Source organism: Malus sylvestris, chromosome 9, assembly GCF_916048215.2.
Source record: "Malus sylvestris chromosome 9, drMalSylv7.2, whole genome shotgun sequence".
Lineage (NCBI taxonomy): Eukaryota > Viridiplantae > Streptophyta > Magnoliopsida > Rosales > Rosaceae > Malus > Malus sylvestris.
In genome coordinates this window covers 8,797,073-8,821,433 of record NC_062268.1, presented here as the reverse complement: position 1 = coordinate 8,821,433, position 24,361 = coordinate 8,797,073, and the positions used below count along the sequence as shown (strand labels likewise).

The following is a 24,361-nucleotide window of genomic DNA, read 5'->3' as shown; positions in this document are numbered from 1 at the left end:
AGTTGGAGGATTCGATGGATAACAAGGTCTGGTGATTGAGGCCGCCGTAGTGTGTCCACATCCTTGGTGCTTTGATCATCTTTGTCTTCCTGTATTTCGTCCCGTTTTCGGATCTTCCAACTTTTATCTGTTTAGAGTTCTTTGAGATGTTGCCTCGTGCTTTTCTCTTGGCAGACATAATTGAAATCCAACGGGATTTGAAGAGTTGGAGCTCTGATTATAAGCCTACTGCTACAATAAAGGGATAGGAGCCTTGAACTCCAAGCAATTGGTCATGTTCCACCAAAAAACAAAATTTCACCCCAAGCCCTCGAGATTGAAAGATTCTCTTTTGTAACCAAAACATAGTCCTATTGCTCGTTTAATAGATATTTGTCATGTATTTAAAAAGTGAGATGCGCTCATTTAATAGACGCTTGTCACGTGGTGAATTAGTGACAGAAGAGTATACCTCGAAAAATGATGTCAGGGTGTTACATTGAATATGTAAGTGAAGCGTTCGATTCCTAACAAGAAAAGAAGCAATTTCCCCCAAAAAATTAAAAAAATTAAAAAATTAAAAAAAAAAAAATGCAAACTTCTCCAAACAAATTCTACTTATCCTTCATACTCGCAGCGAAACGCACCGTTTTGGGGTCCTTCCAAAATTGTGAACCCCGCCATTCAACAGCCAAAACGCACCGTCTGGTGTCTTCTCCCTCGTAAAATTAGATAAAGCTCCCCCAAAATATCTCCAGTTTACCCAGACAGAGCAACAAAATCCACTCTCTCTCCACTCTCAGAAAAACCTCGCTAAAACCCTCTCTCTCTCTCTCTCTCTCTCTCTCTCTCTCTCTCTCTCCTCGGTTTTGCTATCTTATGAGCTTCACTCTCACCACAAACCCACAAGAAAGATGCAAATTTCTCTGACCATTTCACCCTCCAAAGCCCCTCTAATTTTCCCCTTCCACCAACCCATCTCCCAAATACCAAAGCCCCAGAGAGCTTCACTGCAAACCCATGCCAATTCCGTAAATTCCCTCAAAGGGTCGCCTTTACTTCCCGCATTCGGTCGGGCAATCGAGGACGAAGAGTACCGGCTGGCCCGGTCCCAGGTTCTCCGGAAAGGTATGGACTTGGAGGGCTTGAACATTGAGGGTCTCTCGATTGGCGGCCATGAGACCTGCATTATCATCCCGGAGTTCAAGTGCGCTTTCGACATCGGGAGGTGCCCCTCCAGAGCCATTCATCAGAACAATTTGTTCATCACTCATGCCCATCTTGATCATATTGTGAGCTCCTCATGCTTTGCTCTTTTGGGTATCCATTAAGTTGTTTGCTTCAGTTCATTTATACAAGTTAATGGTTGTGTTAATTTCTAGTTAAGTGAAAGCTTAGGACTTTGTTGTTATGAGTTGTGTAAGTTATGGGCTGGTTTATAAATGTTTCTCTGAAAAGCACTTTTACTAGAAACGTTTTTATAGAAGCACGTTCAAATTTTTAATGGAAAATTAAAGTGTTTTGAAGTTTTGACACTTCGAAACACAGAAGCACTTAAGCGCTATGCGTCATCTGAAAGTGCTATTAGCCGTATTAAAAGCACTTCCAGATTTGGTGGCTTTCAAGTCAACCATCTATGTATCCACAATTTCTTATAAGTCAGTGATTGTGTTAGTTTATAATTATTGAAAATTTGTGACTTTATTGGAAGTTCTGTAAGTTATGGGCTAGTTTGGAAATTTTTCTTTAAGAAGAACTTCTACTAAAAACGCCTTTATCATACAAGTGTTTTTCCATAAAGCACTTGGAAACCTAGAAGCACTTTTAAGATTTTTCCATCAAATGTTCATAAGCATTTTTGGTTATGTGAAAGTGAATTTAGCCATTTGCAAAGCACTTCCAAACAGACTCATAGTTTAGGTTGGTGTAAAAGCAAATTTGGTGGCTTCCAAAATCAACCATGCATCCGTGTTCCGATGACTAGCTGCATCCACATTTGATTACTTTTAATCTTCTAAGACAGAGTCATTTTGCTTCATTTGGAGGTTGAAATGTTAGCATGTGCTTGAACTGTATTTAACGTTTCAGGGTGGGCTGCCGATGTATGTAGCCAGCCGTGGTTTGTACAACTTGAAACCTCCAACGGTATTTGTGCCTCCTTGTATTAAAGAGGATGTGGAGAAGCTAATAGACATTCACAGAACGATGGGTCATGTGGAATTGAATCTTGATTTGGTTGCATTGGATGTTGGTATGTAGCAATAGTTTAGTGGGATTGTTTATATCTCTTCATTCCTGAGGTGATAACATTACACATTTGAATTCAGGTGAAACATATGAATTGCGGAATAACCTTGTTGTCCGGCCATTTAGGACTCAACATGCTATACCTAGCCAGGTGCGTGCTTCATCAAATTATAGTTCATCTACATAGTTTACCAAAATGTTTCTGGAACTACAAATGTAAATGCTCAGAATGGTAGGACTAGTTTATTTTTTTAATAGATTCATATGCAACAAATGGGCCATGGCTTCTTTCTTCTGACTATACGATCAGGAATCATTATTTCCATAGTATTGGATTCATGTGGTGGGTCTTGGGAGCATATTCACTACGTCCCAGACTTGTATTATTTGGGGTTATAAAGTCTTTACGAGTGAGGCCTTTCGTTCTTGATGTCGTTGCTTGCTAATATAGATAATCAAACATAGCAAGTGTATGCAACCTAAAACCCAGAGTTCAGAATATCATGTAACTTCTTTTTATTTTTAATTTTCAGGGTTATGTGATTTACTCGGTTAGAAAAAAGCTGAAGAAGCAGTACATTCATCTAAAAGGGAAGCAGATTGAGAAATTGAAGAAGTCTGGTGTTGAGGTTTGTAATAGCTGCATAACAGTTTTGTGTTTATCTTGATTAATTAGTATTGATTTTGATTTTTTCTTTCTAGATTACAGACGTTATATTGTCACCAGAAGTGGCCTTCACAGGGGATACAACGTCAGATTATATGCTGGATCCACGCAATGCTGATGCCTTGAGGGCAAAGATTCTTATAACTGAGGTGTGAAGAAATCTTATCCTTTAGGCGTGCTTTCTGTTGGATATAAAATGTAGAAATATAATCATCTGCTTTTGATATGATTCAAACACTGCATATTTAGTTCCTTGACGGCTATTTCCGGAGTCGCATCATACATGTTTAGGAGAGTTCACTGACCAACATAATTATAGTTGATTCCATGCATAAATTGCTGGGCATTTTATTATTGGCCCTCAGTAGTAGACCGGGAATTTAATCCCATTAATCATCGTTTAGTGGCAATCTTTAGATGCATTGTGGAAATTTTCTAGGTTGTGGTTGTATGCATTGGTAATTTTAGGTCTGTTGTGAAGAAGGATATATCGAATATGAATCTTTTCGGAAATGGCTCTACATTATGGTAGAGTGATTTCATATGAACTTATTTTCTGGAAGTGAATATACACAAACACAGTTCCATAATTTGGTGAAAAATATGTTTTAACTGACGAGATCTTTGACAGGCAACTTTTCTGGATGAAGGGTGCAGCATTGAGCATGCACGACAACATGGTCATACTCATATAGACGAGGCATGTGATCAATTAGCTTTTTTCTATGGGTTTTTTTATTTATGATTTTTGAGATAGTTTGCTCTGTCCCTGCAGGTTTTGTATATGTTTTGACTAATGACTAGACTGCATCTTTTCACCGAAATTGTAATTGTAAAATTTACTCTGTTAACGCAGATCATTGAGAATGCCCAATGGATAAGAAATAAGTCAGTTCTGTTAACCCATTTCTCCTCCCGCTACCATCTAGAGGTAACTGCTTATCTGAACTATGTCTTCTTGTTTTTGTTTATATTGGTAACATTGAGTGAAAGTGTCCTAGCTTCATGTTGTTGCATATGGATATTCTGCATGTATATCGGATGATCATTTGATTGTTTCAGAAATAACTCAATGAATTGTTCTCCTTCAATTGCAGGACATTCGTCAAGCTGTATCAAAGTTGCAGTCCAAGCTGTCAGCAAAAGTGATCCCTCTTACAGAAGGTTTCAAATCTATCCACGCTTAGATTCTTAAAACTTTTAGATCATTTTGTCCATTACCATATTTAATATGTATAGCGATAGAGAAAAAATGTAATCGGATTTTCGGTAGATCAATTCTAGGCTTCTGTTTGAGTTATATCATTGCTAGGTTGTGATCGAGATTACATTAGATTCAGTACTAGTACTGCTGCAATCCTGTACTTGCCTAGCATTTATAGACAGTGATCTCAAACTAGGCATTCCGCGTAAAAGAGCGACGAGTGCAGGGATGAAGCCATCATTCAAGTTAAGAGTTTGCATCGACAAATCACAAACACCGTCTAATTGTAGCGGCACGTAGGAGTCCATCGAGAAAGCCTGAAATGTCAGCAAATAAAACACTGCAGAAAACCGAATTCTCATTCAATTTACTAAATTTGTGAAGTTCAACGTCTACTACCCTGACAATTTCGTCGTTCAGAATAAGAACTCTAACCCGGTGTACGCAATGAAGAATGCAAAACAAGACATCGAAGTCAACCACTCCACAAGTAGAAGAAATCTCAGCCCTCTCCAAGCCCGCGAGTTTTCCAAGTTCTACGTGAGTGCCGAAATTCCCAAGCCACTGCAGATGTTTAAGATTTGGAGTCGAAAACCCGAAGGATTTCTTGCTGGGATAACAGCTACAAACCAAGTTGATACATACGTTTTCAATTTTGTCACCTGAAAGGATCAAGAAACACAAAACTAAACGATTCCAAAGACGAGCTTTCTAAGTTAACTTCCTTTAAGCCGTAAACATGATAAAGATGCGAGTCCTTGAGGCATCGGCAGCAATGTGAAATCCATTTCCAGAACACATCTCCTACTTTCACAACACTACTCGAGTTAATGTATTCGAGATTAGACGAAAAATCCAATGAAGCAGCCGCATCGCTGATGTAACACTCCATGTTGATCACAACCAGAGACCTCAAAGATGGGCAAAGAAAGCGAGAAGTAGGAAGCTTTGGATACCAAAAACTTGAAGCAATCCAAAGATCAACCACTTCAACATTGCACCTCACTGCAATCTCGATCCATTTACTCAGTCGAAACTTTTCTTCGTCACAAAAACAGCGTTCAATACGGCCAGCATTCTCATGTGTATCGTGATTTCTCCAAGAAAAATGGAAGCTCAAGAATCTGTCGATAGAATCCAGCACTCCTTTACTCGTGCTGCAGCGCAAACGCACATCAGAAAAATCGTTCAGGTTAAAAAACGGAGTTGACAGACAAAACCCTTGGCTTCTTTTGGACACGGAGCCAGCCCGAGTGAGGTCTTTGAATGAGATGAAGGATAGAATATGATGAGCGATTTCTTTCGGAAGATTACTGAATCTGTCTGCCATGCTTTCTTCAGTACAACAAGATCACAGAGAAGAAGCAAAGGGCAAGTCACAGCTTCACAACAGAGGAAAATGCTGGTTTGATTGCCGGCCGAGATTCTTGTTAATGTTGCTCCAAAACACTTGAAAGTCCACTTAAATGGCTTGTCCTAATCTCGAATAGGATAATACTTTCGATCATTTCGAGTGCGAAAACTTTTGTCCCCAACTAATCCACCTGTTAGCCAAGCACGTGTGAAGTTTTATCACAAAAGACATCGTACATTATAAGTGAAATCAGAACCAACATGATACAACATTGGATTATATGCTGATCTCTACACTCTTGTGAGTTAACGACAACGTTAGCAATACAAGGATATATATAGGCCAAGAAAACGTATTTGCAAAAGCTATGACAAGGAAATAGAAAGAGCGGGTGGATGACAAAGTTGATATTTCATCGACATAAATTATAGTACTAAAAAAATGAATACATGTTTTATATAAAAGAAGTGGAATAGTAGAACCACGTCATGGTTGTGTGTGTGCATTTGTACACACGAGAAAATTAGACGTTAGCGATTGGAAGAAGGATTGTCAGTGAGAAAAAAAAGCACTCTCATGATTTCTATGTGCCCGTTATAGCTTATTCAGTTACCCAACAAGTATTAAGGACATGAAAGAAAACTCTGAGGGGAGAGAATAATACATGAGAGAAAACACACTAGCCGGCGTAGCCAAGCAGCAAGAGAAAACAACGGTAGTCCGTGGCAGGGGCACGGGGCTACGTCTCCTCCGTCTGGGGGCCGTTTACAGTCAAACCCCCGACATTCTGTTTGTCCGAGCAAAATATTTCACTTATTTCCGTTCATCACAGTTCCTCCTCACTGTCAGTTCTGTTAGTGAAGATATGTTGTCAAGATACTCTACCTAATCTCTAATCAAGCTAACCGTGATTACAGTGTACTACCACTACACTAAACCAGTCCAATTTTCGAAATCAAGGGGGAAAATTCAGAAATACAGCAATGACACTCGGGAATTCCATCGGCTTCAGTTGTACAAGATGGGATTTTGAGTGTTGCAGATTTTTTCCATTCGGAGAACCATCTACATCAAACACAATCTGGACGAGAAGATTTCGCCAACCATTTTGTCAAGGAGCAGATGTAAACAACAGGGATGCATTTGTTCCTCCGAAGCCAAAAGAGTTTGACAAAGCTGCTCTTATTGGCATGGTCTTTGAAGTTGTCAGAGGCATGAAAGCATCCTTAAATACTGGATCTGGTTGTGACAGATTAAGCGTTGGTGGTGCAATTCCCTGCAATAAAACAGGAAAGCAACAAATCAAAAGACGTGTAACAACACAAATCCACTAATATGCTCACATCATATGCAATAACTCAAGTCCACAAACTGTCGACTTTACTATATTATCCAGGTGAGAACACAGGTAATATAATTTTGTCTCGTTTATTTTAAATCGCCCTATTGATTCAGCATGCTAGCCCTACCGGGAAAGGTTAGGTGCATGACTTTGTCATGAATCTTCAAAGAAACTATATATTATCAGTCAGCTACGTTTTCTGCAGATATTTGTTTCCATCCCAATCAGCAAAGGAGCAACTTACATGGTGTATGGCCAAAATAGAAAATATTGCTTCAACAGCTCCAGCCGCACCAAGGAGATGACCAACAGCTCCCTGAAATTTAAATGTATACGAATAAAACAACTATACAACACCACCTAGATACAAGCAACAGGTTCCTAATATTGAACCTCATGAGTTGCGTTATTTTTTTTTGGAAGCTAAGGTACTTGAAAATACTATACCTTGGTGGAGGACAATGCTAAAGCACCTGATGTCACATGGTCAGAGAAAATGGTTTTGATAGCATTGGCTTCTATTGCATCACCTGATTAGTAAATTAAAACAAGATGAGCCACATCCATACTAGTTTTAATACATCCTGAAACTCTAAAGCGAATAGCTGAAAACACTAAGTTGTAGCAACTTCTAAAATAAACACTTACCCAAAGGTGTCGACGTAGCATGTGCATTTACATAATCCACTTGTTTAGGATGAAGGCCTGACTGCGAGTCAAGAGCAGGTGCATTACTATAAACCACAGAAACTTAACTACATGATGAAGAATTTGCACAGGACACCTAATAGATCATACCACAAACAATGAACTTTCTAGGGGCCAAGTTAGAGCAATCGTACGGTACCTATCAACCTTTTGAAGTTTAATAGTCAAGTAATTTTTACTATCATCATTAGATATAGATTTTCTACTTTTGGAATGACATCCTCGGATATAAATTGTGCGACTCAGATGAAAAAAAAAAAAAAGATTTTGAGAATGGCATATACACCCATCAAGGTTTTACCTGTCTAAGGGCATGTGTCATGGCCAGAATGGCACCTCTTCCATCAGTATGTGGTTGAGTAATATGATACGCATCACCTGTACAGGCTCACTATCTTAAAAAACTAGTAAATTACCGAAGCATTACAAAACATATACAATATATTTAGTTTATGACAAACAACCTGACATGCCATAACCACGAATTTCTGCATATATTTTTGCTCCTCGATTCTTTGCATGCTCAAGCTCCTTCATTGGAAAATATAAACCCAATAGTAAATACACCAACTAAAAACTGAAAGAAACAAGAGAAGAATTTAAAGAACTAATTTTTTAGAAATAGACGTCCAAACTACCTCCAAAACCACAACACCAGAACCTTCACCGATTCTGGGATCATAAGTACAGGTTAGACAACAGTAAGCATGAAGAAACAAAACAGAAACACACAAATCATGCAAACAAACCTTTAAGAATATGTACTTACACAAACCCATCCCGACCACAGTCAAAAGGTCGTGATGCTTCTTGTGGGGAGGAATTGTATTTCGTGGTCAAGGCCCTTGACCTGGAAAACAAGAAGTAAACTCCTTTAAACAAGATAAAAGTATAAACAAAGTACAACGTTTTTAAAAGTGAAGCTACTTTTGTAAGCAGAGCCAAATACGTTACAACAAATGCAGGTTAGAAATTCGGTATCAGAAGATTGTGTACATGTGCAGTACATGGCTAAGTCACATAAAGGCTTATAATATTATATAGCAGTGGAACAACATACTTGCAAAATCCTGCTATTGATAAAGCATCAATGCTAGACTCTGTGCCTCCAGCCACCATAACATCTGAATCTCCAAACTGAATCATCCTTGTGGCATCACCCAGAGAATGTGCTCCAGTAGCACAAGCTGTTACTGCAGCATGATTTGGTCCCTAAGCTTAAAAACAACACCAGATGCATGCTTTACTACAAGAAAATATGTCTGCATGACCTTCAAACTAAGAAGAGACTTGTCGGTTTGAAAATTGAAAAGAGAAGAATATAATTCATGGCTTAGTGAGGGAAATGAGTTGCAGTCATTTGTGTTCTTGGCACTCTTTTCAACTATACCCTGTTGGTTACTTCAACGGTTAGGTGCCAACTTCAAACTTGAAAAAAGACCAACATGACAGCTAATGACCTACATCTCGGTCCACATTGGTCTTTGATTAATACATCAGAACAGAATGTATCTCAGAAAGTTGTTCACGCACCTGAAATCCATATTTCATGCTGATATGACCAGATGCCATGTTGATTAGTATCCGAGGAATGAAGAAAGGACTAAGACGTCGAATACGCTGGTTACACAATCAGAAACAGTACAAATCAAGGTTGTTCTTTCTACCATTCCCAGATCATTGCATAAATATTATGACAACCCAAAATGCAAAACAATCAAACCAACCTTCTCACAAATCATTTGTGCAGCATCCAATATGTCACTGATACTTCCAGTTCCCCCACCAACTGAGACACCCTGTCATTCTCCAAGTTCAAATATACCTCATTCTTTTTTAAATTTAAACAAACTTAAAAATTTGAAATTACCGTTCTTTCCCTCTCTTCGGGCTCAGTAGGCATCCAATTAGCATCTTTAAGTGCTTCTTCAGCAGCACACATTGCATACCCAATAAATCTCGCCATTGAACGATGATCCTGACAAAATATACACATACATTTCAAACATTTCAGTAAAAGCCTGAAACTTTCTATATTTTTTTATACAATGAGTCGGACATTAAATTGGTATCGAACTCACTATCCAACTAATACCTCCACTTGGAGTGCGAAGAAATATCAGAAAATCGTAGCACTAAATGGCGAAACGTTCAAAATTTGATACTAAAATTAAGCAAATTACCTTGGAATTGAGCCACAGTTCCTCGTTGAATTCACCTGGTTCGGTTCCACAGGGTACGATTGCAGCAACTTTGGAGGTGAGCTGGTCGAAGGTGTACGATTGGGTGTCTGAATCAAAGCCGTTCATCTTGATATCTTGATGGGTCAGTGCCCTTATGCCGCACTCGCCTTCTATGAGTCTCTTCCACGTCGTCTCCACTCCGCAGCCCAATGGCGTCACCATGCCCAACCCTGCAAACCAGAGCTCAGCAAGCTAAGATTACAGAGAAAGAGAGAGAGAGAGAGAGAGAGAGAGAGAGAGAATGAGAGAGAGAGAGAGTACCAGTGACGACGACTCTGCGAGAACGAAGAGGAGGAGGGGGGTCGAAGAAAAACGAGGACATGCGACGACTGAAGAGATTGCGCCAAGGGGGAGACGCCATTGTTTTCTTCAAAGCGCCAACAATGGCCATGGCATTTTCTGTTCAACTCTTTTTGACGACTGTTGCATTGAGACATCTTAATGGGCCGCTTGACTTTGGGCCTTGCACCTAACTCAGGAGAGCTACTCATGTGTACAGTTTCAGCGACAATGTTCTAAAGTCTTGTAGATAAATATTTACATGTGTCACGTGTCACGTTTTTGTGTTATTGATACATGACGTCAGAATAGTTTTAATCAATTATATTTTGGTGGTTTCACGTGAATCGCCTCAACATTGTAATTGAATTACACCCTTATTATAAATTGTGTCAGTTTTATGTGTTTAATACCATTACTCTCTTCATTAAATTAGACTAATATAGATATTGATACTAAACTTATTGAATTGAACAATAATCCGATATACAAAACAAAATAATCTTTTTATGTTAAATTGAACCAAATACTGATACCAATAGTCATAACTCGTATTGTTGTAGTCGGATTATTGTTTAGTTTAACAATAACCCTAAACTCAATACTACAACAATACAACTTGAGTTTTAACACAAAACGATTCAAGCAGAAACAATCGTAAAAGTGTTTTTTTTCTCTGTATTTATGATAAGAGCTCGACTCTCATATTTTCATTTTGTTGAATAAAACTAACTTGCATCATAAATTACAATGCAAGAGAAAAACCGGTAATTACAAGAGAAGTGATGCAGCTAAAGGATTGGAGGCTTGAAGATCTGGGCTTTGGTTGTGGGGAGAAAAAGTCCACCATCACTGGAGCTTTAGAAGCAACAAAAGAAAGAAAGCAAATTTGACTTGGTGAGAGAACTCACTATTTCTCATTGGAATATTTGAAAAGCTTTGGTTGCGTAAATGTCAAACCGTGAACAATAATTAACTTGACTTTGTTACGGGGAAGTACCTTTGCATGCTTGGAATGTCACAGTGAAAGAATTACTTACCATGCGTAAAGATAAGCATTGAACACAGTTTTGTCACTATGTAAGAAATCAAACACAAATAAATACGTGATTGAGTTGAATTACCACTACCGGAACATCTAATTCCAAGTAAGTTTTTCTATTATCCATGTGAGTTGTTCATGTCAAAAAAGCAAAGGATAATGAAAACACTAGGAGTAGTCATGAGCCGTGAACCGAACAATCCACATGTCATCGTGTTATTGGAGGAACGTGTAAATGGCTCCCAAACGATATGTGGTCCAAAGGAACACTATGATTGGGTACTAATGTGGGTGGGGCTTTGGGAGAAATAAACCGTCCTGTGGATTGAATGATCAAAAGAAAAGGAAATCTGGGCTTTTCTGCACGGCCTTCAACAAGAACCAGGAAGAAGCAGAGCATCAAACAAAACCACACCTAAACCAAAATCTCTCTCTCATCTTTCTCTTTCCATTATAAATACGGAATGATATATAATATATGCAATAAGGATAAACACGCACTGCCGTGATCTCTCTCTATCTCCTCTTTGCTTTCTTTCTCTTCTACTGTTCTGTCTCCCACCGCAGTAGGACAGCTTTGTCAGTGAGAGACGCCCAAAAGCCAAAAGCCAAAACGCGAATCCTAGTGCTCAATAACCTTCATCAATCTGATAAAATCGACGCTTCCTTGTAACGCCTCCTACTTCTCTTTCTACCCATCTCTCTCTCTCTCTCTCTATAAATCTCGCTCTTTTTTTCCCACTTTAGGCTTTATCAAAGACAATTTTTGACGAACCTAATTCGATTTCTCCGGTTTTTGATCTGGGTTTTGCTTGTTTTGTGATTTAGAAGTCGTTTTCTCATCTGGGTCGGTGCGAAATCTTGCTGCTACTAGGCTATGAGGAAGAGGGAGAGGGAGAACCCATGTGGGGTTTGTGGGCACTATCACAAATACGAAGAGGGCGAGGTCTGTGGGGTCTGCGGCCATCGAATGCCGGCGGTAGCTGAGAGAACTTCGATCCAAGTTAGTGCTTTTCCGTCTGAGATCTTGCCGGAGTTTCTCTATTTGGGCAGCTACGATAACGCTTCTCGTTCTGAACTTCTCAAGACTCAGGGAATCTCTCGTGTTCTAAATGTAATATTTTGTACCCTTGATTTTTATGCCTTGGTTATAGAATTGTAGATACAAAATGCGTTTCTGGTCCGGTTTTTCTCTTTGGAATGAATCAGTTTAGTTCAATGGTTCGATGTTTGTAGCCGAAATCGTTTTTAGTACGTTGGTTGTGCTAATTAGACTTTCATTTGGAGACTGTATTTAGGATGGATAAGAGATACTAAAGCTCTGATCTTATATATGATAGGGGATTGATCGAGGGGACTTGCAGTATTCGGAAGTGCATTGTTTATATAAATAATAGGGAAGTCAATGAGATAGCTACAAGATCATCCATTGTTAAATGGAATGGTTGAGATCAAAAGTTATCTTGTCTATTAGATTGAAATGGTTGGCTGTTGAGATAGATAGCAGAACATGAAGAAGCGAATAGTAGCATTCAAGGATATGCTGCTTAGTGGTCATCTGGATGGTTAACTCCTCTGCAGTAGAAAACTGATAATTCCAGATGAGGAGTAAGAAAGGCGGATTAAGGCTGTGTCTAGGGTTATGAATAGATATGGACTTGGATAATGACTTAGTTGTTCACTACTTGACATGAACTGATTTATGATCATTGGGTTGATTTTAATGATTTTTACCTTGTGTTGTGTTGGTTGAAATAGCAATTCAGTCTCCAACATTTGAAGGCTTGACATTCTTGTGTGATGATTTTCTCCTTCTATGTGCAGACGGTTCCTGCTTGTCAAAATCTCTATAAGAATTCGTTCACTTATCACTATCTCCAAGATGACAAAATTTTGCAATTTGAGGATGCAAATCAATTTTTAGGTGTGTACTCTCTTTGTGAACATAATGACACATATGTTGTTTAATCTATTCTAGATTTCAGCTCGTTGTATGGTTTTGATTCTTGGATATTTGGCTCATAATATGTTTCACTAATACAGATTTGCCCCTTCAAACTCAGTCTTTATATATAGCTGTTGGGACCTACTGTTTACATCAGTTACTGACATGCTCACATTTAACATATTGTTCACTGTCGCTTTCATTTTATCCGAGTACATTGGCTACTTCAATTGGTTCCTAGTTTTTCTATAGATTTTTCTCCTGACATAGTATTTAGGTCAAAGAATATACGGAGCCACTGAAACTAGGTTATGGAAACATTAAAATATTTGTGTTGATTGGTTATTCAATGCGGGATCTTCATAACTAAACGGATCGGTTTTTGATGAATAGGATTATTGATAGTTTTTTTATTTTTGGTAATTAGATTATTGATGGTTGAATTTGATATGTTTTGATCATTATGATAGCACGCCACTGAATGGTTTCTTGATTTGCATTTGCCTAATTGCCCCATTTTGCATTCTGGTACCGTCCACTGGTTCAGCGGATTTGCAACTTTATAGGTTTATGTGTCAGCATTCCCAATAGAGAATTAGAATCAAGATATGGACAAAGGGCCATAAATCAATCTTGACTTATGGAGGATTGGAATAACGGGACAGGCTTTTTTCGTACTACCTTTCTGATAATTTGTTGGAAGAAATCTTTCTAGTAATCTTAAATTGATCAATTTTAGATGAGACACATGAACCACACTCTACTAGGTTAAGTTAATACAAAAATTAACTAGTCCACGCTTTGCAGTTGCTGATCTATTGTGAATTTTGGTGGCAAAACATCATTCAAGTGTATTTATAGCATTTAATTACCGTAACTGACCTGAAATTTTTTAATACTTACTACTGAATGGCTTCGCTATTGAATTTCAGAATTGCGATGCTAGCTTGGATATTCTTAGTATAATTAGCAATTCAAAATTTGCATTGTTTGCTTAATTTTCCTACTGAACGAAGTGAAACTGTGCTTAATCTTGCAGAGCAATGTGAAAGGGACAAAGCTCGCGTTTTAGTGCACTGCATGTCTGGGAAAAATAGGTGAACTACTGAAAATCATGTTTTTTCATTGTAGTTACAAGTGTACATAACAGTGCACTGACATGCACACACATGACCTATAGTGTTTCATAAATAGTGCATCACATAGCCAGTGCAATTAATACGGTGTAGTGCTATCCACACACCCACCCTCTGTTAATTTCTGTCATTTGATTTTCTTGAATTCATTCGATCTGATGGCCGAAAATTGAGATGGGTGTGTGGAAGGTAAAAAAGGGTGTGTAAATGGCACCAGCCTTATATTTTGCTAAACCACCAGTCTATGCTCATTCCTACAGGTCTCCGGCTATTGTAATAGCTTATTTGATGAAATCGAGGGGATGGAGACTTGCACCGAGTTACCAGTGGGTGAAAGAACGGAGACCTGCTGTTGAATTAAGTGAAGGTATGCAATGAAGATTAGTTGCAGCATTTCTTAGGAGGAGCAGAAAGCAAATGGAATTCCATGATTGTCAAACCTTCTGAATATTACCTAGCAATATTCATGCATAAAGGTAGTGCCCACTTGTTCTGAACAATTATACATCTCTGACTTTCTTTTGTGTTTATGGATGCAGCAAATTACCATCAACTGCAGGAGTACGAGGAAAAGATCTTTGGATCAACCGACAGTAGCAACCCAACCTTGCCAGCCTTCCCACCGGCAGCTGCACCTTCGTTTAGCTTTGGCTTCCCAAGAGCCAACGATCCAGTTCCCCTACCTGCATTTAACAATGTTGGTGCTACCTCCATTTTTGCCCGGCCTCCCATAGACATTCCTCCTCAAGACTTTACATTCGGAGCCAGCCAGCCTCAAAATGTCATCTCAGGAAGCGCTTTCAGGGCAAACCTGCAGAATTCAAACCCCAGTGATATTCCAATGGATAGTTCTTGAGTTTCCTGTTTTCTTAAACCCCGTTTGCGGATCAAAGTGTTGGAGCAAAGTATCCTGACTCGGATGAGTTTTATTAATATCTGGATGTAAAGTGGGAGTGACTGCTCATACTTTTTTAGCTTATAAGATTTCACAGGGTGATAAAAGATGGTGTCCTTTTTCTCTCTCTGGTTTCACTTCTGTAAGTTATATTTGTCCATGAACGCGTGATCCAATACAAAAGTTTTCTTTCAGTATATGCACCTTTTTTTTGGGTATGTTATTTTAAACCCAAATGCAGTTCGAACTTGAGACCTCTTCGAATAAGATAAGTATTACTTCACCAAAAACTGGTTGGTGAGCAACGTTCGAATCTAAAATAGAACAGCCGTACTATGATTGAAACGAGGGCGTTGGACCGGCAGTGAGCGGCGGCGGAGTCTAAAACAGCCATTTTTATTTACAATGTTGACCTGACATGATCTTAAGCCAGGTAATCATATATTCAACAATGTTCAGTTCTACACGGATATGTTACAATGTAAGGCAAAAAGTACAGCCAAGCATGCTTGCAGGGAACACAATACAGTAGAGATCACACACATAGACAGAGCAGACTCTTTGCTTGGAAATGTGTCTTTAGGAAACAAATGTCTCAAGGGTGGACTTGGCAAGCCATAATAAGCCCGGATCATCTCGCTTCAGCACAAGATAAGTCTCTTGCTTTCCAACTTCATCCACGACGCTTTCGTTGAAGCCAATCAGGAGAAGGAATTCCATGGCAGCTGATATGGCAAAATTGAAAAAGGGTAAAACAAAAACGGTTATCACAAAAGTTCCATCTTTAGATGTACAAGCATGACCGTCCTGTGATTATTATCCAACCCTTCCGGGTTCCATTTAAGGTTTTTCCCAAGCCAGGTCAATAAATACAGAATCTAAATGTACGGGAAGTTGCATACCTTTGTAGAGTGCCACATTCCTCTGGATTGTGGGGTTTGCCTGCAATGTATGTCCATCAGCTATTAGGAGAAATATTTAAGAGGAAACTCCACCTGTTCAAGCTAAATTTAATGAAAGACTATTAATGGTAACAATGTCCGTACCTTGCGAAGTTTCCTGTATTTCATCTCACCTGGGTGTTCAAGCACATTCCTACAAAAAAAGTGTATGGATAAGCCACAATCAACAACTCAATGCATAAAGGTCTACAGATGACCCAACAATGCATTTCTATCTACTTCAGGTGCTACCTGAGTTCTACATTACTTCAGAGCAACAAGTTCAATATAGCCGTCACCACATGGTGATTCTAAAAAGATAAAACCAGCTGGTATGTACTGCCTGGAAGTTTTTACGTTTATGGGGAAAGGCTACAAGTTAATCAAATTAGATTACTGAACCTTATTATCTTAAAGAGAGTTTGGAGGACTGTGGTAGCCTGTGTGGGATTAACCTCAGCTTGCAGCATCTTAATGTTCTCCTGCAAGCGTTTACAAAAAATTGTAACAGGGTCTTGAATTCTCTGAAATTCTTGATCATCTGGATCGGGTTCATCAATCTGCATTCTGGATGTATCCTGTGGATGCACCAAATTAGCATCAGGATCAGGATCTGCCTGAGTGACACCATTTGAATGAGAATCATCAGGATCAGGTTCATAATAAGCATTCCTTGGATTGTCTTCATGTTTGATGGTTTCAGTAACCAAAGAATTGTCATGTTTAGGTCTTATAATATTTCCATATGAACCATATCCTAAATTATCTGCTTTTGCATCCAAGTCATCAGGATCAGGTTCGTCCACATTATTCCTTGCTTGACCCCTGCTTTCCATAATATCCATATTATCAGGATCTGGTTCTTCACGAGACTCAGTCCCCGCTAACTCAGGTTGACAGATCATAGACTCACTGAAATCTTTTCCAAATAAGGTCCCGCTTCCCGTAAATTGTGAGGATGATTCATTAGTTCCCTGAGAATCATCAGGACTGGGCTCAAACTTGTTCTGATTGTCAGACTGGGCATCAGGATCAGGCTCCATAGCAGGGTTCTTCTGAAGTTTGGATTCTTTTAGCATATCTGACCCGGAATCATCAGGATGTGATTCTTCATGTGCTTCAGAGACACTATCATGAGAAACAGTTGCCATACGGTGATAAGCAGCAACCACTGAAGCTGAACGAGCGCTTGGCAGCCGATTGGATATATTTCCTCCAAGCTTCTGAGAAGAATTACTTCTGTCTCCAACAATGAAGTCTTCTTCATACTGTTCCGGGTACCGCACTCCACTCAGTGTGTGACTTGTTGATCTCGTCCAATCTAAACTCTCAGCTTCTTGGTTCAACTAAACAGAGATAATATTAAATTAAAAAAAATGAAGGCAACTACACTGGAACATTACCATGGAAATTTAAAAGAACATGCATCCACTGTATTTGTTACCTGTTTATCCAAAGCATAAAAGTTCGCATCATGTTCAGAATATACCATGTGAGCCTGAAATAAATAGAAGAACGGTATAAGGTCCCAAAAACCACAACACCATGTAATGTCATAAACCACAAAAAGCTTCTGCAGACATAATGTACCAACACAAAATGCGCGCGCACACTGAAAATGTAGAGTACATAACTATAAATAGCTTACAAGTTCATGCAGAAGAGTTTTCTTGATACTTTCATATTTCCTGAAACCCTTGAGGTCATCTGTTCGAAGACGCAGAGATATCTCCTCTCCATGGTTCTGCAACAGTAAGCAAGCGACGCCAAGAAATGTAAAGCAAAGAAATTATACTTGTTCTACCATTTTCATAATTTATTATGATGCGTAGAGTGATTACCTTATTGAAGCCGAGGATGCATTTGGGACTTATGCCAACATAACCAACAGGGGCCATTTCAGTCATGATTCCCACACGCCAACGATGCTTTAAAAAGAACAATGCAAAGATAAATTATCAGCGGTGGCATCTGAGTACAAGGGAATTCAATTTATCAATACAGAGCAAATGCACTGCATACTGGACAGTCTGTTTATACGAGTGTGGGAATATGCATTCCACGGTACCTTGTTCATGACAGAAATAATTCCAGGATCTGCAGCAAGCATGTGCATTCTTTTCAACGCCTCTAAAGCCGGAGGGTTCAACTACAGACAATTAACTACTAAGTTGAAGTTCCACGCCTCTATCAAAAATTGATAAAGCAATAAATTTGGTCATATATAATGTTAGAATACCTCAATTCCTGGAAGTTGAAGTGTCCGGAATTCACAAAAGATATAAGGTCCTTGCGGAAGTTTCAGACTCTGAGGCCTGCCTGTCATCCGCTGCCTCAGTCTCTTTTCCTCTTCATCAAATCCAGCTATCCTTAAGTTTGCCTTTGCATTTTGTAAAACTTCATCAACCTCGTTTTCAGACACTCCCATCATTCTGATGGACTTCCCCTAAAAAAGAACAAATCAATCAGTTAGCATGCAAGAACTCCAAAAGTTCAGTTATAGAAATTTAATCAATCAAAATCACATCCATCTTATCCCCTTTAATACATTCATTGCACATATTCATTAATGAAACTTGAACAGAAATTAGAAGGGTGCTAAAGTTTCCTTGTCGTCTAAGTCGCTGACATAAAACTTCTGATAGGACGGCTATCATATCTTATAGACAAGTAGAACAACCAAACTCCAAAAGCAGTAACAATATCTAGGTAACTATTTAATTATTCAGAAGACATGAACCGAATACACAAACACCAACTAAATACGATACCTCAACGATGGAAGCTTCCTGTAAACTCAAGTCCTGATGCCCATCAGAGAAGGGAGACAACATTTTTGAGCTTTTATCCGAGAACTGCGGAACAATTAGCCTCATCGTATCTGCTTTAACATCCGTTAACTTTTGCAGTTCATGCCCGAGATCCTTTACAGTAGCACCCGAACTGATCTCCACATTAAACCTTTTACCTCTCCATATGACCCAAATATTGTGCTCCACTTGTGGATCTTCCATGTTATCCTACAAAGCCAAAAATTTCAACTTTTAATACGTAACAATGTATCCAGAACTACCAATAAACCAAAATTACCAGCCTTTTCAAAGAAATAATCATTTTTTCAGTTCCACCATCAAACTATTGAAATAAAAAACAAAACCCACATCAAGTTTTCAACTTTATCCACTGAAAAAAAAACCCCAACAAAACCCACATACAATTAATATCAAATTTCAACGAAAACCAGCTCAAAGCTAAGAAATTTTAGAAACGGGGCACACAGTTTTCACAGAAATGAACGAATTTAATTGAATTGCACATAGATTTTGGAACTAATCATGGAGATTATGGAAGCATAATCCGTAATTGAAGAAACCCAGATCGAGAATTGGGATGACTTACTCAGATTATGATCGAGCTCTCTGGTATTTTGAGAAGCGGATTTTCTGAGAATCGCGTTTGTCTAAATATCAGGTAAAAATGTTTCTGCCGTAAAAAGGTTGAATAATTTGGACGTTCTAAGTACTTATATAGGCAATGGGAGCGTAGGATAAGAGGCGGCGCATTCTAGTGTCTGTGATTGGGAATTATGCTAAAATTAACGGCGGTGGGTGGTTGACCGCCTGTTACGTATGTGCTGGCGTATAGCCATAGGGATTATTGAGAAGAGAAAGTTCATCAGATGCTAGTACACTGAAACCATGTTGACTGAACACATTTCCTAGATTTTCTTTCTATATTTTTCTTTCGTTTTGATCAATTTTTCTAGCATTTTGTTGGGACGTAGGCGTATAGCCCTTAATACTAAACCATCCATATCAACTCTTATATAACGGTTTAGTGATTAAGTTGTCTTTTTCGGAGGATGCTAACAACCTTCTCATTTGAACCTTCTCATTTTACTTTTTTAACGTGTCTCTCTTTCTCATCCTGTAATATTGTACGGTGATCTGAACTATTTATTTTATAGGCAAGCCTCTAAAGATTATCTATGAAAAAACATAACTAAATTCGTAATTGTTTAGCCATCTTTAAACTGGCAATTGAACGGTTAAACGATTTTTAACTTAGTTAATTTTTTTCAGCGTTAACCTTTAAAAGGTAAACCGAGATGATCTCAATTAGAAGGTTGTCATCTTCTTCTTCCTGATCATCATAAAATTCGACATACAAAAAAAAGAATGTTGGGTTGACCACCTGACACCCTTCCCCTCCTTATTTGAGTTTGAGACCAACAATGTAAGATAAAGTTACATAGGCGGAATAGCAAGTTTCATTCATCCCTAGTTAAGTCAAAATCTACGTGTTTCCAGGTAGACCTGTAAACGAGTCGGGTTTATTGGGTTTGGGTCGGGTTGAACCCGACCCGTTAAGTTAATGGGTCACCCAAACCCAACCCGTTAAGCTAACGGGTCATCCGAATCCGACCCGTTAAGCTAACAGGTCACCCGTTTCACCCGTTAACAATTATTATTATTATTTTTTTTGCATAAAGTTTATTTTTTGTTATTAAGACTTTTCTAAAATTACTAAAATATCCTCAACTAACGGGTGCTAACGGGTGTTAACGGGTCCTAACGGGTCCAACGGGTTGACCCAAAGTGACCCGTTATTTAACGGGTTGTTAACGGGTTCACCCGTTAGCGACCCGACCCGTTAAGCATCCATCCAAATACAAATATTAACGGGTTGGGTCGAATCGGGTTAACGGGTTGGGTCCAAAATGCCAGGCGTATTTCCAGGAATAGGTTTATGTAATAGGCAGATCATGCTGCAAGACAGCTTACAACGCAGCAAAATCTGCAAACACAGGACATGTACTGGAGGAAAGTACACGAACATTGTTTTCCACAGGCATATAACCGTTTTTAGTACCTGCATAACTGCAAGTCCAAAGCTATACAAGCGGAGATTCGGCTTTGAGTGTGGGGATAAATACTCCCTACCGCGTAATTAGGCTTCTCTCAGTGGCTAGTAAGCCCGCTGAGTAAATGTACCGAATGAAGATGTCGCTATTTATAAACAGAATTTATGCTTCAATATATTTTTCATTGGCCTTAATTGAACCATGAGGTTCAAACATAATCCAACGTTAATGCATGAGAACGAATATGTTTTACTGCAATTGTTACAAGATTGAATCGGAATGTGCTTAACTCGAAATCAGCACGCAAAGTTTAATATGCAGCAAGTGGAATTGAGGCTTTATTCATTCTTCTTCTGCAGCAACTTCTTGGTTTTTGATGGACAAGTCATGCCTGGAAAATATCAAAATTGGTGATAGTCAATTCATTGTAATTACTTACGACTCAAAATAAGGCAGATACGAGAGCAGTTAATTGTGCTATAACGATTAATTTGGAATGCTAATAACAGTTTTCCAATATGAGGGGCAACATACTGAATTTTACGCGAAAGTTGATACATAGCGGTTACAGACATAGCGAAATTGACACTCACAAGATTCCAGTTCTTCTGCAATATACCAAAATGGACAACCATGAGAAGGTGAAAATCTATCTCAAACTTATACAGTAAATTATTTGCTGTAATTAATTAATAACTTGAGGTTTAGAATCACTTACTGGTATAATTACGGTGCTGTATCTTGCCCATATTAGTCCACTGCATGCAAGGACTGGAGATCATCAAATGTGGACGCCAAAAGTTTCTATCAGTAATCAATTAATGAAATAATCACCAACCAGTAAGTAAAATTTTCGACAAAATTGGCAAGACGGGAGGTTCTTGACTTCCTCGGAGATATATCTATCTCTTTCTTCTTATATTGCTCAACACTCTCATTACGTGACAGTGGCTAAGTCATGTGATAAGATATATAAAAAAAAACAGAGAATATATCTCCAACTGTATGTTAGAATCCGGGAAGACGGAGGCCATCAAACAAATTAGGGAGTCATGGCCAACCTGACTGCTGAGGATAGGATAGTTTCTCTGGTGGTGTTGCTGAGTCAAGAATATTTGCAATGGTTAGACCCCATTTAAATGTTGGGGCCCAGAAATGGACTGCAAAATTAGAACAAATAGCAAATCTTTTAATATAAAGAGTTTTAACAAAAAGCTTTCAGTACTGTTCATTTTAATGAACTGAAAAATCATATTTTTACACTAAAAAGTCAATCCTGGTACTATTTATTTTACCATTTATTTTGTCTTTATCGTTAAAACTTAAAGTTTTCAAATCATTTTCATTAGTTTTCTTTTAATATATATGAGAAAATGGTATATCAGGTACCAAGTTATAGTGTTAATTGAGTGTTTAATTTTTTATGAAACGAAATAACTTCATCATCAGATAAACTTCAACTTTACATCGAAGTTAGGTACTAGATAAGACAACACATCCGCAAGCTCAAAAAAGCAAAATTAGAGCGGGCAAACGCTACACAAACAACTAAACAGCCTACGGCACCATCAAATCATTGAGTTTCATCTTCAAAATTATAAGAAACAGGCTTAATGATGTCATAATATTCTGAAGGCAGATATTTACTCAATTTTCTGTAAAATTTTAGTTTTCATCTAAGAAATCAATAATCTCGATAATATGTTGTTTAATCTCAATAACTTTGATGCTAATCAAGAACAAACTATCGGATTAAGATTAACTCTACCAACAATATTCTATTGAGAAGTTGAGAACAATATAAGTAAATAAACAACAGAAAATTAACATGTATAAACTTATGGAGTAAGTAAACAAACTCGTTTTGGGGCCAGCTGGGTGGTTCCAAAATGCTTGCAGCTTGGAATTTGCCATGAAATGATACTCGGATTCCTTCTGGAGATCTGATTGAGCATACAGCAAAACTAAGGAAGAAGAAGATAAGAACTTATATATAAAATCATTATTATAGTGGTCCTTCCAATAATTTGGGGTTGAATTCAAAGAAAGTGACTGTATAAATATATAAGCAAAGGCGTCTTTTGCAAGAAAAAGAAATAATCTAAGCAAAGGTATTCGACAACAAAGATATTTTAAAGGATAATGCTAGAAAAATCATTTGTTTAAAGCATATTTTGTAAATCATATGACGTGGTTATTGATTATTGAATTATTTTTTAAGTGTTGATTAACGTTTTCTTATAGGTAACATCTCATACAGTTATATACGTGATCTGAAAAGTTTGTTTACCGTATTGTTTTATTTTAAAGTAATTAAGAGAATAAAATAAAACGCAACCTCAATACTATTGGACACAGCTTTTAAACATTTGTATATCCATTTGTGAACAATGCATAAAGACCCTTTCAACCACATTTGTTGACCGTCATCCATTAGAGAATCACTTTCTTTTGCCAACACAAATTGAAATATTGCAGATTGAAATTTTGAAAACTAGAAGCAAATGAGGCTGCATTATTCGTTGGAGATATGATATGTAACACAAAAATGGGTTATTTAACTGCAAGAACATATGATCACTTTGATCATCTGTAACATCAAGAAACATGCCAACTTGTCTAGATATGCACCAAAAATCTTCATCTTCCAAGAAGAGTCTGACTCCGACCATTGCGGCATCGTTGTTCAGGCTCACATCCCCTTCGATATGAATTTACCATCTGTCTGTAGCAGTTTTCCGGATGCTTGAAGCTGCATCCAGGTATGCCATCTCTTAAAGCAACTCCATAGCCAATAATCCTCATGGCATCTACTTCTACTTCAACAAAAATTGCAGACATGAGGAGAGTGCCAAGGAACAAAACAGTAATTGCCTCGGACACGTTCATTTTTGCATTTGCATAGGGTGAGTTTTCTGGAATTTTTATAGGGAGAGAACTGCGCGTGTGCAAAAATATGGTGGAAGGAATTGATTGATCTTAATTTTATTCTAATTACCTGTGATTAAGCTGATTAATTGATTAGGCTTGTAATTACTTTGATTGCTGCACTAAGAGAGAACTTTTTTGTGGGGATTGATAATTGAAATCAATCACTAATATGTGAATTAACTTACACACTGAGAGAGTTAAAAAGGTTATCGTTAGTTATTTGTACCATATTTACTGACAATATTAGTGACCGTGTCTCCGTTTGAGATGAGATCTACGTATACAAATGAGTCTCATCTCTATTACACAAGTGACGGGTGAGATTAAATGGGAAATGTAATTCAAATAGCGTGACTTGATCTAACGAGAAATAACTTGCACCTTAGACCAAGTATACATATGTGATCACAAGAATTGGAGCTACTTCACCTTGAGTTGAAGAATGATGTAACCAACAAGCGACCAAAAAAGAAATTTTTTATGACAGTGGACTCATCTCATATTTGTTTAATTAAAACCAGCTCTTGAACAAGAAAAGAAAACGCACTGCTAAAACAAAAAATATACGAAAGAAATGAAACAAA

The 24,361-nt window shown here is 38.1% G+C and overlaps 5 protein-coding genes across 7 annotated transcripts in view; 2 read left to right on the top strand and 3 right to left on the bottom strand.

The window, feature by feature from the left end:
• The first annotated feature begins 716 nt into the window (after positions 1 to 716).
• On the top strand, positions 717 to 4,193 carry LOC126581851 (tRNase Z TRZ2, chloroplastic). Its single transcript, XM_050245782.1, has 8 exons — positions 717 to 1,271; positions 2,068 to 2,230; positions 2,307 to 2,377; positions 2,760 to 2,855; positions 2,929 to 3,042; positions 3,525 to 3,593; positions 3,750 to 3,824; positions 3,991 to 4,193. The coding sequence occupies exons 1-8, from the start codon at positions 894 to 896 to the stop codon at positions 4,078 to 4,080; spliced, it is 1,056 nt and encodes a 351-aa protein (XP_050101739.1). The 5' UTR covers positions 717 to 893; the 3' UTR covers positions 4,081 to 4,193.
• Positions 4,194 to 6,000: 1,807 nt separating this feature from the next.
• Positions 6,001 to 10,139, bottom strand: LOC126581843 (3-oxoacyl-[acyl-carrier-protein] synthase, mitochondrial). Its single transcript, XM_050245773.1, has 14 exons — positions 10,006 to 10,139; positions 9,685 to 9,914; positions 9,372 to 9,479; positions 9,229 to 9,300; positions 9,035 to 9,121; positions 8,562 to 8,713; positions 8,271 to 8,351; positions 8,140 to 8,173; positions 7,966 to 8,032; positions 7,803 to 7,879; positions 7,442 to 7,502; positions 7,241 to 7,323; positions 7,038 to 7,109; positions 6,001 to 6,727 (listed from the first exon to the last, which is right to left on the bottom strand). The coding sequence occupies exons 1-14, from the start codon at positions 10,133 to 10,135 to the stop codon at positions 6,563 to 6,565; spliced, it is 1,419 nt and encodes a 472-aa protein (XP_050101730.1). The 5' UTR covers positions 10,136 to 10,139; the 3' UTR covers positions 6,001 to 6,562.
• Positions 10,140 to 11,379: 1,240 nt separating this feature from the next.
• Positions 11,380 to 15,238, top strand: LOC126581855 (protein-tyrosine-phosphatase IBR5-like). Its single transcript, XM_050245786.1, has 6 exons — positions 11,380 to 11,734; positions 11,894 to 12,179; positions 12,890 to 12,989; positions 14,050 to 14,107; positions 14,407 to 14,513; positions 14,686 to 15,238. Exons 2-6 carry the CDS (start codon positions 11,943 to 11,945, stop codon positions 15,000 to 15,002), a joined length of 819 nt encoding a protein of 272 aa, XP_050101743.1. The 5' UTR covers positions 11,380 to 11,734; positions 11,894 to 11,942; the 3' UTR covers positions 15,003 to 15,238.
• A 180-nt stretch (positions 15,239 to 15,418) lies between these two features.
• LOC126634667 (uncharacterized) overlaps positions 15,419 to 24,361 on the bottom strand; it is a 74,388-nt gene continuing 65,445 nt past the window's right edge. For both annotated transcript variants that reach the window (XM_050305209.1, XM_050305208.1), the window contains exons 2-12: positions 19,382 to 19,434; positions 18,754 to 19,002; positions 18,222 to 18,428; positions 18,051 to 18,131; positions 17,824 to 17,910; positions 17,631 to 17,726; positions 17,427 to 17,480; positions 16,385 to 17,328; positions 16,088 to 16,136; positions 15,944 to 15,983; positions 15,419 to 15,766 (exon numbers count right to left, since the gene is read on the bottom strand). In XM_050305209.1, coding sequence (XP_050161166.1) covers positions 15,621 to 15,766; positions 15,944 to 15,983; positions 16,088 to 16,136; positions 16,385 to 17,328; positions 17,427 to 17,480; positions 17,631 to 17,726; positions 17,824 to 17,910; positions 18,051 to 18,131; positions 18,222 to 18,428; positions 18,754 to 18,996 — 1,947 coding nt within the window. In that variant the 5' untranslated portion in view covers positions 18,997 to 19,002; positions 19,382 to 19,434 and the 3' untranslated portion in view covers positions 15,419 to 15,620. The remainder of the gene's footprint in view (positions 15,767 to 15,943; positions 15,984 to 16,087; positions 16,137 to 16,384; positions 17,329 to 17,426; positions 17,481 to 17,630; positions 17,727 to 17,823; positions 17,911 to 18,050; positions 18,132 to 18,221; positions 18,429 to 18,753; positions 19,003 to 19,381; positions 19,435 to 24,361) is intronic.
• On the bottom strand, positions 20,995 to 22,900 carry LOC126581864 (mitochondrial pyruvate carrier 4-like). Of its 2 annotated transcripts, XM_050245795.1 has the most exons (5): positions 22,706 to 22,874; positions 21,908 to 22,006; positions 21,565 to 21,617; positions 21,381 to 21,454; positions 20,995 to 21,237 (listed from the first exon to the last, which is right to left on the bottom strand). In XM_050245795.1, the coding sequence occupies exons 1-5, from the start codon at positions 22,758 to 22,760 to the stop codon at positions 21,189 to 21,191; spliced, it is 330 nt and encodes a 109-aa protein (XP_050101752.1). In that variant the 5' UTR covers positions 22,761 to 22,874; the 3' UTR covers positions 20,995 to 21,188. The 2 variants fall into 2 exon arrangements, with proteins under 2 accessions (XP_050101752.1, XP_050101753.1); XM_050245796.1 differs by lacking the exon at positions 20,995 to 21,237 and having other exon boundaries at positions 21,247 to 21,454; positions 22,706 to 22,900.

Coding starts and splice junctions, on each gene's coding strand:
- LOC126581851 (XM_050245782.1), top strand. CDS start 894: ATGCAAATTTCTCTGACCATTTCACCCTCCAAAGCCCCTCTAATTTTC. Junction 1,272..2,067: donor ATGCCCATCTTGATCATATT/GTGAGCTCCTCA, acceptor TTAACGTTTCAG/GGTGGGCTGCCGATGTATGT. Junction 2,856..2,928: donor TGAAGAAGTCTGGTGTTGAG/GTTTGTAATAGC, acceptor TTTTCTTTCTAG/ATTACAGACGTTATATTGTC.
- LOC126581843 (XM_050245773.1), bottom strand. CDS start 10,135: ATGGCCATTGTTGGCGCTTTGAAGAAAACAATGGCGTCTCCCCCTTGG. Junction 8,174..8,270: donor TGTGGTCGGGATGGGTTTGT/GTAAGTACATAT, acceptor TTATGATCCCAG/AATCGGTGAAGGTTCTGGTG. Junction 7,324..7,441: donor TGCTACGTCGACACCTTTGG/GTAAGTGTTTAT, acceptor TTTACTAATCAG/GTGATGCAATAGAAGCCAAT.
- LOC126581855 (XM_050245786.1), top strand. CDS start 11,943: ATGAGGAAGAGGGAGAGGGAGAACCCATGTGGGGTTTGTGGGCACTAT. Junction 12,180..12,889: donor GAATCTCTCGTGTTCTAAAT/GTAATATTTTGT, acceptor TTCTATGTGCAG/ACGGTTCCTGCTTGTCAAAA. Junction 12,990..14,049: donor GGATGCAAATCAATTTTTAG/GTGTGTACTCTC, acceptor TTAATCTTGCAG/AGCAATGTGAAAGGGACAAA.
- LOC126581864 (XM_050245796.1), bottom strand. CDS start 22,760: ATGGCAAATTCCAAGCTGCAAGCATTTTGGAACCACCCAGCTGGCCCC. Junction 22,007..22,705: donor CCCAGCTGGCCCCAAAACGA/GTTTGTTTACTT, acceptor CTAATTTTGCAG/TCCATTTCTGGGCCCCAACA. Junction 21,455..21,564: donor ACAGCACCGTAATTATACCA/GTAAGTGATTCT, acceptor GGTATATTGCAG/AAGAACTGGAATCTTGTGAG.